Genomic DNA, 19,083 nt, shown 5'->3' with positions numbered 1-19,083 from the left:
GCAGCTTGTTAACAATGCAGAATCTCAGGCCTCACCCCAGATTTGCAGAATCTGAATATTACCTAGGTCTCCAGGTGATTTGCATGCACATTAAAATGTAAGAAAGACCGTCCTAGAATTGCATATTAAAATTACTTAGGGAACTTTTATATGCCAACTTACATCAGTTAAATCAGAATTTTTGGAGGGTAGGGCCCAAATATTGGTATTTCTAAAAAGTGTCCCAGGTAATTAGGTATATTTCCCAAACATTCCCACTTTTAAAAGTCACCTGGGGTACTTGTTGAAATACCAGGCACCACTTCAATTGAACTGGAATCTTCAAAGAGGTGCTCAAAAATCAAAATTTAAAAGCACCCCAGGTAACTCTTGTGACCAGGCATGTTTGTAAGATGACTCTTCTAGGATGGTGTGGGATGGGGACAGAGAAGTGATGCAATTCAGAACACATCTGTTAATACTGGTGAAAGAAATCAAATGAGCCACCTGCTATAAAGACTTCAAACAATGCCAACAGAAATAATTATATTTCTTCAACTCTTTTTTGGTTAATCCTCATCCAAGGACATTCTCCCATTGATTGTTAGAGTTAGAAAAGAGGGGGAGAGACAGAGAGAGAACAAGATCGATATAGAGACACATTGATTGATTGCCTCCCATAAGAACCCTGACCGGGGCCAGGGATTGAGCCTGCAACCGAGGTACATGCTCTTGACTAGAATTGAACCTGCGACCCTTCAGTCTGTAGGCCAATGCTCTATCCACTATGCCAAACCGGCCAGGGCTATATTTTTTCAATTCTAAGCTTCATTCTTTTATATACTGTAAAATGTCTGAAATCAGAATGTATCTGATTTAACAACTAATGTGTAGATTCAAGAATGTTTCTCAACTCCCATCTCACTCCCAGAAGGTTCATGTTAAGCCGAGGCCGGTTTGGCTCAGTGGATAGAGGATTGGCCTGGGGACTGAAGGGTCCTGGGTTTGACTCTGGTCAGGGGCATGTGCCTTGGTTGCGGGCACATCCCCAGTGGGGGGTGTGCAGGAGGCAGCTGATCGATGTTTCTTTCTCGTCGATGTTTCTGGCTCTCTATCCCTCTCTCTTCCTCTCTGTAAAGAACCAATAAAATATATTAAAAAAAAAAAAAAAAAAAAAAAAAGCCAAAGCTGGTTTGGCTCAGTGGTAGAGCGTCGGTCTGCGGACAGAAAGGTCCCAGGTTCGATTCCGGTCAAGGGCATGTATATTGGTTGTGGGCACATCCCCGGTATGGGGTGTGCAAGAGGCAGCCGGTCGATGTTTCTCTCTCATCAACGTTTCTAGCTCTCTATCCCTCTCCCTTCCTCTCTGTAAAAAATCAATAAAATATATTTTTTTTAAAAAAGTTCATGTTAAATTAATGTGTGTGTGGTATGCAATCTAAATTGCTCTTATAATTGGATAATCTGGTGGATTGGGAACCAGGAAACCTCCATCTTAACTAGTCCTATGACCCTACACAAGTCACTTACTAAAATTTTTATAAGCTTCTCTCCTGGCTTTAATTATTATCTTTAGGCTGGCAACATTTCCTCTACCCTGAACTCTAGTTTCTTACTTTCATCCTTTTATGCATTTCCTCCCTTCCTTACTCTTCACCTACCCTATGCCAAGCGCCATGCTAGCCAATAGAAACACAAACACAGCAGACACTGCCACTACCCAGAAGAAATCCCCATCTAGGATGACAGTTAATATTAATGTATAAGGGCTGTGTAGTCCAGGGAGGGCAGAATGGCTGAGCCTGGGGAAGTTCTGGGACCGTTTCCCAAAAGGGGTGATACTTACATTAAATCTGGAGGTAACCACAAAATGAGCATAAAATAATAAAAACACATGGTTTATTAAAATAGATGAGATATGATGAATCCTGGTGATGTGCACACAGGTATTCATTACACTATTCTTTTAACTTTCTTATGCTTGAAATTTCCATAATAATAGGGGGGAAAGATGAGACAGATGCTACAGCATGGATGAGCCTTAAAGACATTATGCTAAGTGAAATAAACCAGACACCAAGGACAAAAACTGTATGATTCCACTTATATAAGGTATTTAGAATAGTCAGCATTATAGAGACAGAAAGCAGGGGCTAGAGGAGGGGAGAATGGGAGAACAGTGCTTCATGGGCACGGAGTTTCAGTTCGGGTAGATGGAAAAAGTTCAGGAGCTGGATAGTGGTGATTGTTACTAAAAAATGTGAATGTACTTAATATGACAAAAATGTACACTTTAAAATGATTAACTTTTTATGCTGTGTATATTTTATAATAAAAAAATGAGATAGCCAAAACCAGTTTGGCTCAGTGGATAGAGTGTCAGCCTGTGGACTAAAGGTCCCAGGTTCAATTCCGGTTAAGGGCATGTACCTGGGTTGTGGGCACATCCCCAGTAGGGTGCAGGAGGCAGCTGATCGATGTTTCTCTCATAGATGTTTCTAACTTTCTATCCCTCTCCCTTCCTCTCTGTAAAAAATAAATAAAATATATATATATATATATTTTAAAATGAGATATCCTCGGGTGAAGATTAAAACAAACAAAAGAGATATATCTAAATATTCTGATGTGGAAGAATCCCCAAGATATAAAATGAAAAAAAGCAAGTTGCAGAACATGTGTATTTACATAAAGAAAATAAATAGATGGTGCTGTGTATGCCCAGATAAGGTCTGGAAGAACACCCAACAGACTATTAGCAAAGTTTCCTCTGGGGCAGGAAGTGGGCAGGACAGGACAGGGGCCTTTTATTTTCTACTTCAAACACTTAAGTACAGTTTCATTAATTTTCAAAATGAGTATGTACTGCTTTTATAATTAAAGACAAAAAAAAGTGTGCTATTTGTCTGGCAGATGGTACTGTTTACATGTGTATGTCTTCCTCTCTCAGGGAGCACCTGGGGCTGGGGAAGTGACTGATCTGCCTTTGTCCCTCCATCCAGTTCCCTACAGGCACTCAGTAAATGCTGACTGGTTGAATGATTTGCCCATATTAAAAGGAGTTCTCTTTCCCAAGCACAGGCAAACTAGGGCATTTAGTTGCCAGTGAAGATGACAAATAAACGCGAAGCCATGATAGCAGGCAGTGGCGTCCCCGGAAGCTTTGCTGGGAGGCTCTCGTCACAAGCATTTGCTGGGGAAGGCACTGTTCTAAGACTTCGCCATGATCTTACCTCATCATATCCCAAGATTGCTGCATAGAAATTATTTGTCAGAATCATCATGTTCTTCTTCAGGATATAGGGATTGACCTGTAAGAAACAAAATTGCAAGAACAAAGGGTATGAAAAAAAGGGAACAAACTAAAAAGTAGGATCTTTGGCTTTTAGCTGTCACACACTCTTAAGACAAAGAGAGAGGGTCAAAATGCCAGTTCATCCCCATTTCCCTGATCTGTCAAGGATTTCCCCCAGTTTGACAGCTTATTTTAAGGTTTCAATGCCAAATTACACAAAGCAGTAAGTTGGTTTAATGAACTGAGCCCCAATTGAACACAAAGTAGAAGAAATAGTTTCCTCACTGGAGGAGCAGAGTCTAGTATTGGAAAACAGACATGTAAAAACTACAGTTGACCCTTGAACAACATGGGTATGAACTGTGTGGGTCCACTTACACATGGATTTTCCCCCCATAACAACCTATACTGTTTTACATCCATAGTTGGGAGTCCATGGGTTAGGAGGGCCAACTGTATATATTGATCTACACTACTTTATCTATCTATTTATTTTTAATATATTTTTTCATCAATTTTAGAGAGGGAGAGGAAGAGAGAGATAGAAACATCAATGATGAGAGAGAATCGCTGATGGGTTACCTCCTGTATGCTCCACATTGGAGATTGAGCCTGCAACCTGGGCCTGTGCCCTGACCAGGAATCGAATTGTGACCTCCTGGTTCATAGGCAGATGCTCAACCACTGAGCCACCATGGCCGGGTGATCAATACCACTGTACACAGAGGTCTTATGCATCCATGGATCTTGGTATCCACAGAGGGTACTAGAACCAATCCCCCATAGATACTGAGGGTCGTTTTGGGGGAGTCAAAAGTTATACATGGATTTTGAACTGTGCAGGTTGTTCAAGGATCAACTATAATTACTTACAATGTGTTGTCTCAAATTCTACTCCAAATGTGGTGAGCCATAAATGAATTTTGGTACAAATGATCTCTGTTTGGGGGACTGGGAAAGAGTTCTCTTCACACTTAAGTGGACCTCAGAGGAGGAATCTGACAGAAGAGAGGAAGGGGGAGAAGAGATGACATTCTAGACAGAGGGAATAAGGTGTGCAAAGGTGGTAAGGCAGGTAAAAATTTAGGGAGTACCAAGAGGGGTAAATGGGCAGGAACACAGGTAAGATCTGTTGGGTTCAGATTAGGAAATGTCTTAAGAACCACTCAAAAGAGCTTGTTGTGGTAAAAGGACAAAAGAAGGAAGTGACAGATGTGGGAACAGGAAAGAAAGAGGCAGGACTATGACATGTTGAGGAGAAAGAGGGGACTCTGAGGCCATGGACAAGAGGAGAAAATAAGATGGACTAAAATAGTAAGACTGTTAATGTTAAGAGGATATTCTAGAAATGCAATTGAGACCCTGGTAGGATTCCTTCCAGAGAATGGCGAGGAGGACCTTCAGAGCCTAGAGCACAGTACACTGAACGTCTTTCAGAGGGCAAAACTTTCACCTTCAAACCTCCAGAAATATGCTCGAGGGCAGGATCCAGCTTTCATTCTTCTCTAGAATCCCAGCAGAAAGTCAGGTGTAATGTGTTATATGTAGTAAGGACTTGTTAATTATTTAAGCTGACAGGTTATTTGGAGCTTTATATGGAGAGTAAGATTTGTGCTTAACAACCTGACAATGACCATGCTACCATCCTCTTTTCCATTTAGTGAATACTGGTTAAGGACCAGTTGCTTTATGGACATCATCTCCTCTAATCATCATGGGAACTCAGAGAGGTAGATGTGCTATAGTCATGTTTGTATAGACACAGAAAACTGAGATTCAGTCAGGTGAAGTGATTTGCCCTAGATCCCACAGCAAATTAGTGACAAAGCTGAGATTAACATCCAGGCCAGTCTGATTCCAAAATCTATGAGCCTTACGTTCCATCAGGTTACTGCCTTCACGAGGATAATTTTACTTTGGATCATAAATTAAAGACTGAGTGACTTAATCCTGTGGTTTATAACTGGTCTCTGAAGAAGGTCAGAAAAGAGTAGTGAAGGATGTAGTCATAAAACCTGAGTTCAAATAATAATTCTGCTATGTGCATAGTTTGTGATCTTGGGTAAGTCAAGTAACCTCTGAGTCTATTTCCTTGTCTTTTAAATGTCCTACATACAGACGCTGGTGTGAAGAGCAAATGAATTAGCATGTATTCATTCACTAATGCAACAATGTATGCTGAAAGCTTTAGTAAGTTGTTAAGTGCTCTGCAACTTAAAGGAATTATGAGTAATACCTTTGGTTTGTTTGTATAAAACTAAAATCAGTTCCTATACTTTATAGTTATGAATAATGTTCAAAAAGGAAGAGAGAACCATGAAGCTCAAGACTGGAAAATGTGAAATTTGACGCAGGCAGATAGTATAATCCATGACCTTTTCCACCCCACCTTCAACCCAGGCCAAATAAACCATCCATCTCTGTGTTCCCAGAGCTCTCTGTTCACACTTCTCCCTCTGGATACATAACATGGTTTAGAACTGCTTAAGTACCTGCCTCTCCCACTAGGCTGTGAGCAATTCAGGGGTCATAAGGAACTCTGATTAATCTCAGCAAGCCCATCACCCAGGCCAGAGCCTGGCCCAGAGCAGGATTTAAGACGGGCATGCTGATGACTGAATCCTTACAAGGGCCTGAATGCCTCGGATAACATGTTCTATCCAATGATACCCATTTATTTGTTTCTGAAATGTCATAAACATTTGCTGCCAAACTTCTACTGCACCATCTTCTAGAATGGGCTGCAGTGAAAGGAGTCAAGAAATAGGCCATAGCTCGAGTTAATGTGAGGTTAGGACTACAAACCCTGACCCGTTGATACTATTGTGGGGTTCTCTCTACACCCATACTAGCTGTTCTCCTAATTGTGCAAGAAATACATGATCCTTAAACAAATGTTGGAGCTGTCAAACATGCAGGCAGGAGCATCTCTTAGAGGTAAACATTCACTGAACATGCTCACAAAACTGGTTTATGTGTGGCATCAAACCAGTAGGCTTTGAGCTGGAAGGGCCCTCAGAAACCACCTCACTCAATCCCTTTGAAAAAATGGTAAACTGAAACCCCAAAAGAAGACAACTGTCCAAGGTCACACATCAGGTTAAGTGTTAGAGGCAGAACTGGAACCTGGTTTCTGGAGTGCTCCTGTTTCACTGTATGCAGGGCTTTTCCAGAGATCACCAGCACATTAATCTGCAAACCTCAGTTCTGCTTTTCAGCAAGGTCTATATTTACATATGAACACACTTTCTTCTCTTGGGATGCACCTGCATTCTGTCTGGCTACTGCCTAGCAAGAGTGGATAGCAGGAGTGGAATTCCTTATTAGCAAGGCTCTTCTACCTCCTTGTCCTATATTCTAACTCCAGTGTCCTGTAAACTGCCTCTCCCCCTCACCTCTAGCTGAGAAATGGCGAGCAGCCACAGCTAGAAATGGTTTTCAGATATCATCACTCAGGCTGGATTAGATCATGAAAAGGTCCCTTCCTGGAAGAGGGTGGAAGCTCAATCTGTGCAGATACATGATATGCAGGCAACAGGTGAGCATAAGTGAGAACAGCTTCCTGAACTACTGGACTCACCCCACTGGGCCCTTCTAGCCAAGGGGACCTGGACATTCCCTCTGGTGAATCTCTGTTGGGATATTATTATCTCATTTAAGCTTGTTTGCTGGTATGCAGGTTCTGTGTCCCCACTGCCAGATCATCCTACATGGAGCACCCTGTCCATGAATACACAGACAGAGAAACTCCTCCCAGATAGCATTGGGACATTTTCTTATTAAACTCTTATCCTTTTCATAATGCTTTACTTTTTATAAAAAGCCATATATATAGCACCACCACAAGGAAAAAGTTCCTTTTATATCAGTTTACTCATATTTTCCCATTTATTTAAGCTATTAAAATTCATGCAGATATTTTATAAGCCATCAGGATTTGGTGACTGGTATTACTGAATGTTTAATAATAAACTAAACAGAAGAAATCAGAGGGTTAAATGATGACTGCAATTCCTGTAATGACTTAATTAAATTTTTATTGAGTACATAAACTATGATGTCATTTCTAGCCAACCATGAGTGTGCCTTCCCAGCATGTCACAGGGCGGGAGCACTCAAGAGGAGGCTATGCTAAATGCTGAAATGGGGAGGGGGCAAGGCTCACGTAACACACTCAATAAATTATCCGTTCATTTTCAAACAAAGTCCATGAGTTATAATATATTTGCCATGCACTTTTTATGACATAATAAAAATGTTACCTTAAGGATTACTTAACACATACTACAAATGTTATAGCAGAGGCAGGCACAAGGGGCAAAGAAAACAAACATGAGCAGGCCAGAGACGGGTCCTGGAGTTTACATCCTGGGGGAATAGCATAGTATATTAAAAAGGGAATGCAAAAAAGGGAGAGGGATGCAAGAGTTCAGGGTTACTAATCAGCAGATTAATGAATGAGACAACCAACAGGGAGCAAAAGTAAAGCAATACCGAATCTTTCAAGGCACATGTTTAATTAACGTAGTATTCTCAAGGAGGAATATTAGCTGTAAAGAGATGCCAGTTCATTTGAGGCCAATTTTCTGCCCTCTTTCCCCTTTTTGCTGTTGCTGCTCTTAAATACGTTTATTTCACTGCTAACAGAGAAACCAGATTATGTGGAAGGGGGACTGATGGAAGATTCAGTTTAAACTCCTCCAAGAGCTCTACAAGGTTCTTTGTGATCTGTTCTTGGTAGTCTTTCCTGCCTCACCTCCTTCCATGTTCCCACTTTTAGCTCATCCTTCAGTCAAAGTAAACTATAAGCACTTTACCAAGCATGTCAGGTGTTCTCACAGCCCTTAGCATACTGCTGCTGGGAATCCTCCTTTTTTAATTCACTGGGATGCTAACTCCTTGTCCTTTAAGACTCAGCTTACAAGCCGAAACCGGTTTGGCTCAGTGGGTAGAGCGTTGGCCTGCAGACTGAAAGGTCCCAGGTTCGATTCCAGTCAAGGGCATGTACCTTGGTTGCGGGCACATCCCCAGTAGGGGGTGTGCAAGAGGCAGCTGATCGATGTTTCTTTCACATCGATGTTTCTAACTCTCTATCTCTCTTCCTCTCTGTAAAATATCAAAAAAAAAAAAAAAAAAAAAAAAGACTCAGCTTATAAATTTTGTTCTCCTAAACCACCTTTCTCCCCAATCTGAGGTGCCACAAAAGTGATTCGAGTCCAGAAACAGGTCCCATAATTCATTATTTAGCATGTGTCAAGAACTACACTAAGGGCTTTATATGAATGTATGAGCTCACTTAATCCTTCCCAACAACTCTATGAGATGGATACTGTTACTATCTTCACTTTAGAGAAAAGGAAACAGGTCTGAGAAAGGTTAAGGTCATATAGCCAGGAAACAGTGGTCAAGATTAAAATACACAGCAGTCGGACACCATAAATAATGTGGCTGCTCCTTCATATGTTCTACATTTCAGGCTATCTATAGAGGCAAGGATAAGAAGTGCTAATATGGTTCTGGGTAAACACAACTCATAGAATCCCAATTCCAATGGTAACTAGAGATGGGCCAGCAGATGGGTCACCAGTGGCCAATTATTAATACAGCAAACATCTCTAGTATAGCTAAGTCCCCTCCTGGAAAAATTGGGGGGGGCGGGGGTGGTGGTGGTGAAAGAGATATGTTATGGTAGAGAAAATGAAAAAGGTTGGTGTGAACAACACAAGAACTGATGGCCCAGTTGGTGTGGTTCAGTGGTTGAGTGTCAATCCATGAATCAGGAAGTCACTTGTTTGATTCCTGGTCAGGGCACATGCCCGGGTTGCGGACTCAATCCCAGTAGGAGGCATGCAGGAGGCAGCTGATTTTCTCTCATAGATATTTTTTCTCTCTCTCTTCCTCTTCCTTCCTCTCTCTAAAATAAATAAAAACATATTTTAATGTATCTTTTTTATTTTATTGATTTTTTACAGAGAGGAAGGGAGAGAGATAGAGAGCTAGAAACGTCAATGAGAGAGAAACATCGACCAGCTGCCTCTTGCACACCCCCTACTGGGGATGTGCCCGCAACCAATGTACATGCCCCTGACCGGAATCGAACCTGGGACCTTTCAGTCCACAGACGGACACTCTACCACTGAGCCAAACCGGTTTCGGCTAAAAACATATTTTAAAAAGAAAAAAAAAAATGATGTGCATGAAGGTGAGAATAAGCTTTAAGGCTACTAGCTTAGGCAAAGTTGCTAACAGCAAGCTGATAAGATTTTGTTGGGATGAATGAATGATAAATGGTGGCTAGGGTTGTTGACTGAAGCATAAGGAATGTATCAAATTTATCATAAAGCTAAAATTAAGTGCAAATATTGTAGGTCAGGTCTTAGTTGTCTTTCTAGTAGCCAGGAATGCCATCAGCAAAGCTGTATAGTATCAGCACCACGGGCCACAGTCATTGCATGGCAATAGGCTATATGCACTCACTGAACATTAGCCAGTCTGTTTAAATTTAATGTTAGAAATTAGCTCAGTGTGCATTATTACATGAGGAACATAGAAACAGGTGAGAAGAGAAAGAAAGAAAAGGGACATGGACAGACCAAATACACATGTGTGCATAATAACTTGCTTTATGACAGAGGGTCTTTTAGCAATGATACAAAATACAACAAATAAAATTAGATCTAACTATGTGTGTGCATGTATGAATCTGTAAATGTGTGTATACTGAAATGGTGCATGGTCAGTAGGCAGAAATGCAGAAGCAATAGCCTTAATTTCTGAATGGTCACAAAGTACAGGAGTCCTTTCCTTAGACTTGGAAAAAAGCCAATCAAGAGACAGTTGTCCTTGAAAATTACAGTCATTTACCGACTTGACAAGGCAGTCAAACACATCCATAAGTCCTCCACAATCACCTTGAAAAGAAGTTGATGTGGTATATTAAGGTCCTGGGAAGATCAAACTATTACACCAATTTAATTTTCTTCTATGTCAGGACATACAGATAAAAGGAAGAAATATCTGATAGGATATATCTGATTTCTGATATTTTTTTATTGTATCCCACATGACAAGTCTCATGCATACTCCAGTTAGATGGGGTCAATATGGCTTGAAAGAGTTCCTGTCTTAACAACAGCACCGATGGCACAAAATCCTAAAGGAAACAATTCTGGGGCCTCTACTGAAATCTATACTAATAACAATTATGATGGTGGAAGTAACAATGAGCATATATCACATTTGACTTGATAGCTTTCACTTATATGATTTTATGCCTCATGATCATACCTGGCACGCCAGGAGCTTACACACTAACTGCTACTTTTATCTTGATTTTATAAACAAGGAAACAGAGGCAAAGATGTTAAGTGACTTAACCCAAAATCACACCCTGCTTGTGACAGTGCTGGGACTTTTATCTCAGACAGCCAGTCCCTAAATCTAGTGTCTTCTCTATACTTCCTATCTTTCTGCTTCTGATGAGTCATATTAGAAATGGAGAGTCACACAAGCAAAAAACTAAAATTACTTATCCCACTATTTTAGAAAACAAGAGTAAAAATCTGAATTGTTGAAAAATTATCCTAGAAACAAGATGAGATTCAATAAGGCAAGTGCACAGTAGCATATCAAACTAAATAAGTAATAGGATATAAAAGGGTTTGACTAGGTAGACATCATAAAGTCAGGATCCTTGATCATAAGCAGATAAGTGAGAAATGTGAAATGATAATCATAATTAAACATATTAAAAGATTTTTAAAAATTGTCTATCCTCTATTATTGTAATAGTCAAAAGTCTATTTTAGCTACCATACTTAAGAATAAACATGAAGAAGCCAGAGAAATTTCAATGAAAGGTGTCAGACAGGTGTGGTCACATTGGGTTGGCACTGATTACAAACCAGGGCATTCAAGGTTCTACGCCTGTTCCATGGGTTGGTCTGGTTGTATCCAACATCAGCCTCCATGGGTCAGGAGATCTTAAAGGTACTCTAATACTGTCTCAAGTGAACATCACTCTCTCTCTGCATCCCTTCCTTTGGGCTGGAACCTACTCCCCAACTTCATATGAGTTGGCAGGCTGCTGATCCTGGAATCCTGTCCCCTCTTCACAGAGCCCAAACTAATCTAATCAAACCTAACTTCTGAGTAGAAACATCCAAAGGTAAAAGGCATTTAAAGTTGGATTATCCTAAAGAGACTATACTAAGTTCTGTTATACTAGGATCCCTAAGCTTCCTTGTATCTTTCCTATCTGAGGCCTGTTATTAAACTCTCCTTCCTACTGCGTGATCCTTATTACCCTCCAATACATTCACTTGTTCACTTACTTTAGCAGAAGTCAATCTCTGTTGCTTGCAATCAGTGGATACACTGTTATTCTTCAATTCAATAAATCCTCTCCATAATAATATAATGACTCGACCTAAAATTTGTTGAATGCCCACCATGTGCCAGCAATTGTATTATTAAAAGCTTTATATGTGCTATCTCTCTAATATTCACAATAATCCTAAAAACGGGGGTTTGTTATCCTCCTTTATAGAAGAAATATCACCTCATTTTCTGTGAAGTCTTTCAAGTTCCTCAAAGTTTGCTGCTTTTTGCCTTCACATGGTTTTTAATATTTCCACCAGGAAGACTAACTACAATAGTTATTTTAATAAACTGTTTATAGTCTGCACCTCCACTCCCCCACTGCATTAGACTATGAGCTCCTTGAGGGCAAAGATGACACACTGCTCAGCACATGTAAAATGAATCAGTATATTATTTCCTGCCATAATTATCTCTTGTAATATGGATGCCCACGCATTTTTACAAATTTCAAGAAAGCTATCTGAGTACAAGGATTTGCGAAAGGTTGAACAAATTTGTGAATATGCTGCTGCTGTCTTTATGGTTTTCAGACACAACTGCAGCCTGAGGAGGCCCAACGCCTGTCCTTGTAGTCTGTCCTCACATGGTTTCTAAAACTCCACAAACCAATCTCTTTCATGAAATAAGTTTCAAGACCACATTTAGTTCCAGTACTACCATCCAATATAGATTTGGAGTCAAAAGACTTATACAGAAGTATGAGTATGAAGTAAAAAGGAGTGCTTCTGACTGAACAGAGAAAGAACTTTGAGATTGCAAAGATAAGAAAACACAAAATGGACAAGTGAGTATTTCTTGGTCACTGGTCTCTCTAACAAGGCAACTAACTCTTTGAAGTGAATAGGTTAAACATTAACAGACTTTTGATCCTTGCCTGCTCTATAACAAATGCTATGGAAAAATAATTGGGAAATTTTCTAAGAAGTGCCTTTCTGTTCATATTTCTAAGTTTAAGAAAGGGCTATGCCCTGCTAACAAGTGCCAGTGCACGAAAGTTTTGGTCAGGCTTTGGTTTTCTGTTGTTAAATACAAGATTTGGAAAGTGAAAACAGTTTATTAGTGGTCACCAATCGCCAATAATCAAGGTAGGACCAATTAGTAAGACAATTAAGTATAAGCAAAGGCTAATGCCATTCATACCTACTAGAATGCCTATAATTTTTTTAAAGGAAAATAAATATTGGCGAGGATGTAGAAAAAAAATGGAATCCTCATGCATTGGCTGAAGAAAATATAAAATGGTATAGCTGCTGTGGAAAATAGTTTGGTGATTTCTCAAAAGGTTAAACATAGATCTACTCTCTGATTGTTCCAGAAATTCCACTCATAAGTATATATACAAAGAATTGATGAGAGGGAAACATTGATCAGCTGCCTCCTGCACACCCCCTACTGGGGATGTGCCCGCAACCAAGATACATGCCCTTGACCAGAATCGAACCTGGGACCCTTCAGTCCTCAGGCCAATGCTCTATCCACTGAGCCAAACTGGCCACGGCTATATACAAAGAATTGAAAGCTGAGACTGAAACAGGTATTTATACATCAATGTTCATAACAGAATCATTTACAATAGCCAAAAGGTAGAAACAACCTAAATGTTCATGAGTAAACAAAATGTGGTAAACATATACAATAAAAAAATTATCCAACCATAAAAATGAATGAATTTCAGATGGACCCTGAAAATATTATGCTTAGAGAAATGTCAGACACAGAAGGACAAATATTGTGATTCCAATTATTAGTGGTACCTAGAATAGGCAAATTCATAGAGACAAAGTAGAGGAGAGGCTATTGGGACTGGAGAGAGTGAAATGGCGGAGTTATTTAATGGGTACAAAGTTTTTGTTAGGAATGATAAAAAAGTTTTGGGGATAGACAGTGGTGATGGTTACATAACATTGTGACTGTATTTAATACCACCAAAATTGTACACCTATAAATGATTAAAATAAATATTACATGTATTTTACCACAATAAAAGAAAATTCTAATCATAAATGGATCTTCTTCCACAAGTATTTCAATCTGTGACTTAACCATGTGCCTGGTATATATCAATATATTAAAGCCTCTCTTATGATACTTACCTTATCTCAGCAGTAGTATTATGAAGTAATTTTTGTTCCTTGCTAGACATGGCTTTGTACATGTTCAATAAGTATATATTGAGTACCTACTATTCTATAGGTATTGTGGTACATGCTGGAAGTGAAAGATGAATAATACACAGTAGCTAGCCCTAACTGGTTTGGCTCAAGGGAGAGAGTGTCAGCCTACAGATTCTGGTCAAGGACATGTACCTTGCTTGCGGGTACATATTCAGTAGGGAGTGTGCAGGAAGCAGCTGATCAATGTTTCTCTCTCATAGATGTTTCTAACTCTCTATCCCTCTCCCTTCCACTCTGTATAAATTCAATAAAATGTATTTTAAAAAAACAAAAACAAAACCACACACAGTACCTGTCCTCAAGAAGTTTTGAATCTCATGTGAAAGACACACTACATCCAAATGATTAAAACACTTACACACTCTATGTAAAAAATAATAATGGTGAGCCCTAGCTGGTTTGGCTCTGCGGATAAACTGCCAGCCATGGACTTAAGAGTCCCGAGTTCAATTCCGGTCAAGGGCATAAGCTTTGGTTGCAGGCTCAATCCCCAGCCCAGGTTGGGGTGCATGCAGGAGGCAACCAATTGATGTGTCTCACTCACATCGATGTTTCTTTCTCTGTCTCTCCCCTTTCCTACCTCTCTCTCGAAAGTCAATGAAAAAAAAAAAAAAATATATATATATATATATATATATATATATATCCCCAGATGAGGATTAACAGAAAGAAGAAAAAAAAATGGCAATGATCAGTCTGGGCTGAAAGGCTTCAGGGATGAGGCAACACTTATTATACTGGGTATTAAATGGTAAACAGGAATTAGAACTTTTTAAATAGAAAGAATGGTATGTACAAGCCACAGAGGGGTACACAACATAGAATTTTCGGAGGAAAATTTGTACATAACCAAGAGCTCATGATTGGAAGAAGCAAAGGTAGAGCTGGAAAGGCAGTTTGTGTTTAATTGTAAATGGCTTAAATATCACATGAAGGAGTCCTGTGGCTCAGTTGGTTGGACTTTTGTCCTGTATATAGAAAAGGTTCGATTCCCAGTCAGGGCACAGGCCTAGGTTGTGTAGGGGTGTCTATGAGAGGCAACTGATTGATTATCTCTCTCCACCTAAAAAGCTGCATACAGGAAAGACAAAGAATCCTATGTACAGGGAAGTTACATGGACATATGTATTTCAAAAACACAGATGCAGGAATACCAGAAGAGGCTGCTGCCATGGTTCAGGTGGGAGTTGGTAAGAGATTAAATTAATATAAGTGGCAAGAGAAATAAAAAGGAAGAAATTCTGCCGAAACCGGTTTGGCTCAGTAGATAAAGCGTTAGCCTGTGGACTAAAAGGTCCCAGGTTTGATTCTGGTCAAGGGCATGTACCTGGATTGCAGGCACATCCCCAGTACGGGGTGTGCAGGAGGCAGCTGATCGATGGTTCTCTCTCATCGATGTTTCTAACTCTCTATCCCTCTCCTTTCCTCTCTGTAAAAAAATCAATAAAAAATATATTTAAAAAAAGAAATGCTTTCAAGAGAAACGTCTACAGCAGATCAACAGGATCTGATTATAAAGTGACTGTGGAAGAGAAAAGGTAAGGAAGGCTGTGACCGGCACAAGATCAGACCTCACTGAATGTTAACTGAAGAAACAATGCAAGTTACATGTAATCATAAGCTGATGACTTTGCAACCATGGAGTACTAAGCGTAGAAAACCAGTCTTTTAGGGTTTTAGCAATCACTGTGCCCTTACTGTCTCCTACGTTGTGGTAATGGAAAATCTTACTTGGATAAGATGTAATATGAACAAGATGTATATTTAGATTGAGACCAGTAGGCGTCACCAATGGGGCTTGAGTACAGTGCACCAGGGACTAGGAGACTGGGCCCCTTTCTCCTTGGACGTCTGCATTCTGCCGGTAGCCATAAGATCTGACTACTGTCAGCAAGAGGACACTGACACACCTTAGCTTTCCAGAGACACTTGCAGGCTCCCAATGGCACCCTGGATCTCATGATTACATTTATGAGTACAGAAAAGCTGCAGGCACAACTTGTTTGCTTAATCATTTTTTTTTTTTCTATTAAATTTAGGCAGACTGGGGACAGTGGAAAATTACAGGATGTGTGTTCACCATCAATATCAGGCATTTCAAATGCATAAATATACAAGCCAAACAGCTGAAAACAGATAATTAACAAGTTACTGAGTTCTTTGATAATGGAGCCTGGGCACTGTCACCTGTCCTGGGTGCTGTGGATCCCAACAACTTTAGAAGCAACACCGAACTTAATGACCCACAGCCAGAATGCTCTCCCACTCAGCAATTCCAAGATATATATCATGTTGCATGGACAGCAAATTTTTTTCAGAGAATCCAAAACCTAGCCCATTCTAATCTTGAGATTCCTACCCCTTTCATCAAATAGTCCTCCCCCTCCCTCTCTCCCTCCCTCTCTCCCTCCCTCCCTCCCTCCCTCCCTCCCTCCCTCCCTCCCCCCCCCTCCCTCTCTCTCTCTCTCTCTCTCTCTCTCTCTCTCTCTCTCTCTCCCCCCCCCCCCAATAATGGGGGAAAAGAGATGGGCTAACCTAACAAACTGAGTCCCACGTTACATGGTGACTTCAGTTGGGCAGAGAAAGGCAGACTAAAGTCTAAGCCCTAAGCGATGAACTGGACGTTCCCATTGTTCTTCATGTGTTGTAGAAAGCTTGTCTTTCACTGTCGTTTCCTTACTTCCTACTGTTCAGAACTGTACAATTTCCAAAATACTGACCCTGTGGTAATCTGAGAGAGTCTGTTTTCTATGTAGAGATGAAGAAACAAAGGCTCAGAAAGGTCAGGGGACTCTCTCAAATATCACTCAGCTCATAGATGGTTGAGATTTTCACAGAAACAAGGTCTTCTGATTCCTAGGCCAACAATCTTTATTTTAAAGCTCAAACAGAATTGCCATGCAGTTGATAGCTTACAGAAGCCTGCAGAAATATTCTGAGAATGGCTGAGCCAGGATTCTGGATGGGAGAAATATGAGCACTCCTCCTGAGTAATGAGAAGGCCAAGAGTAAGACAAGGAGTAACCTTCAGATACTACTTGAAAGTGAAATGGACACTTGACCTTATGAGCTCTGAAAATGGCCCCATCTCAATAGGATAATTTTTTTGGTCCTTTTTATTTCCCCCCACTAAAATGTTAAAGGTAAACATTTTATCCAAAAAGAAAACCTTGATTAGAATGGTATCTGTTAAAGAGATGATCTCTCTGGTGATCTGTACTCAATTTCTGCTTGGACCTAAGAAATGCTCTGAATTCTGCCGAAACCGGTTTGGCTCAGTGGTAGAGCGTCGGTCTGCGGACTGAAGGGTCCCAGGTTCGATTCCGGTCAGGAGCATGTACATTGGTTGCGGGTACATCCCTGGTGGGGAGTGTGCAGGAGGCAGCTGGTTGATGTTTTTCTCTCGTCGACGTTTCTAGCTCTCTATCCCTCTCCTTTCCTCTTTGTAAAAATCAATAAAATATATTAAAAAAAAGAAAAGAAAAGAAAAGAAAAGAAATGCTCTGAAATCTAAGTAAATTCTGGACCCAAAACGCCATTTCCCTACCTTGTGACTCTGAAAAGGCAAATCTCTGAGTCTCAGCTTTTCCATGAAAACTGTAAAATTACCTTTCCTTTTTATAATGTCATATGAGATAAAAATACTCAAAAATAATGATAAAATTAATAGCAGCAAGCATCTAGCCTTCGAGCACTGTTCAGAATCTCAAATGTGATAACTCATTAAACCTCCACAATGCTGTAAAGTGAGGTGGGCTCTATAGCTATCCCTATTTTACAGAGAGGAAACAAAGAACAGAAATGAAGGACCTTGCCCAAGGTCACATGATTGGGGTGAATCTAAGCCCCCAAAGTCTGGCTTCAGTGCCTAAATACTCTCAATCACTATAATGCTGCCTTGGAAAGGAGTTTACAAACCCGACCCACTCCTCCACATGAGAAGCAGGCATGGGGCTGCCTAGTCCCCTATACCATCCTGCCATCACTCTCAGCCCTGCTCTGGGCCAGCTTCTCTAGGAAGTCTGTAGAAACAAACAAACAAACAAATGAAAAAGAACCAAGTAAATTCATATCTTATTTCTTCATCTATTTAGTTTAAAACTTAACCTAGGAGAGAGTCAACTTAATTTCTCTTCTTGGCATAAATTAGAATATAATCCCTGTAAGATCATTTATCTCTGGTGTATTCTCTATCAACAGCATTTAGGGATTAGCAGGATCCTTAAATAAATGAATGAGTGAACTAATCCTTAATAGAGCTATACAAATTTTTTTCTTTCTTTTAATATTTCAAGAAAAATGATTTTAAATATAATAATGTTACACAGGAGTGGTGAAAGTGGGCATCCCTGTCTTGTTCTGTTCTTAAGGGAAATGGTTTTAGTTTTAGTTTTTGCCCATTGAGTATAATGTTGGCTGTAGGTTTGTCATATATGGTCTTTATCATGTTGAGATATGCTTTCTGTATTCCCATTTTGCTGAGAGTTTTGTCAAAAATGGGTGTTGGGCCGGCACCGGTTTGGCTCAGTGGTAGAGCATCGGTTTGCGGACTGAAAGGTCCCGGGTTCGATTCCGGTCAAGGGCGTGTACCTTGGTTGCGGGCACATCCCCAGTAGGGAGTGTGCTAGAGGCAGATGGTCGATGATTCTCCCTCATCGATGTTTCTAACTCTCTATCCCTCTCTCTTCCTCTCTGTGAAAAATCAATAAAATATATATTTTTAAAAATGGGTGTTGGATTTTGTTGAATGCTTTTTCTGCATCTATTGATATGCTCATGTGATATTAGTTTTTCAATTTATGTGATGTATCATACTTATTGATTTGCAAATATTATACTAGCTTTGCATCCCTGGATTAAATCCTACTTTGTCATGGTGTATGATCTTTTCAATATATTGCTGGATGCGATTTGCTAATATTTTGTTGAGGATTTTAGCATCTAGGTCATCAGGGATATTGGCTTGTAATTCTCTTTCTTTATAGTGTCTTTATCTGGTTTTGGAATTAGGATAATGCTGGCCTCATAAAAAGAGTTTGGAAGTGTTCCTTCCTCTTGAATTTTCTGAAATACTTTGAGGAGTATAGATGTTAGTTCTTCTTTGAACGTTTGGTAAAACTCCCCTGTGAAGCTGTTCGGACCTGGGCTTTTGTTCGATGGGAGTTGTTTTTTTTTTTTAATTACTGCTTCATATCATCAGTTGTTATTGGCCAATTCTAGTGGGTTTTTTTTATTCTTCCTGATTTAGTTTTG

At 40.0% G+C, this 19,083-nt stretch overlaps 1 protein-coding gene across 4 annotated transcripts in view; it reads right to left on the bottom strand.

Annotated features, from left to right (window-relative positions):
- Positions 1 to 19,083, bottom strand: part of LOC118707353 (ubiquinol-cytochrome-c reductase complex assembly factor 1) — a 106,952-nt gene that overhangs the window by 8,589 nt on the left and 79,280 nt on the right. For 3 of the 4 annotated variants that reach the window (XM_036417494.2, XM_036417495.2, XM_036417491.2), the window contains one exon: positions 3,213 to 3,290. The exons of the other annotated variant lie outside the window; for it this stretch is intronic. In XM_036417494.2, the coding sequence (XP_036273387.1) occupies positions 3,213 to 3,290 (78 nt within the window). The remainder of the gene's footprint in view (positions 1 to 3,212; positions 3,291 to 19,083) is intronic. 4 annotated transcript variants of the gene reach the window in all.

Source organism: Pipistrellus kuhlii, unplaced genomic scaffold (genome assembly GCF_014108245.1).
Source record: "Pipistrellus kuhlii isolate mPipKuh1 unplaced genomic scaffold, mPipKuh1.p scaffold_m20_p_6, whole genome shotgun sequence".
NCBI lineage: Eukaryota > Metazoa > Chordata > Mammalia > Chiroptera > Vespertilionidae > Pipistrellus > Pipistrellus kuhlii.
The sequence above is the reverse complement of the archived record's forward strand: the minus strand, read 5'-3'. Positions and strand labels throughout refer to the sequence as shown.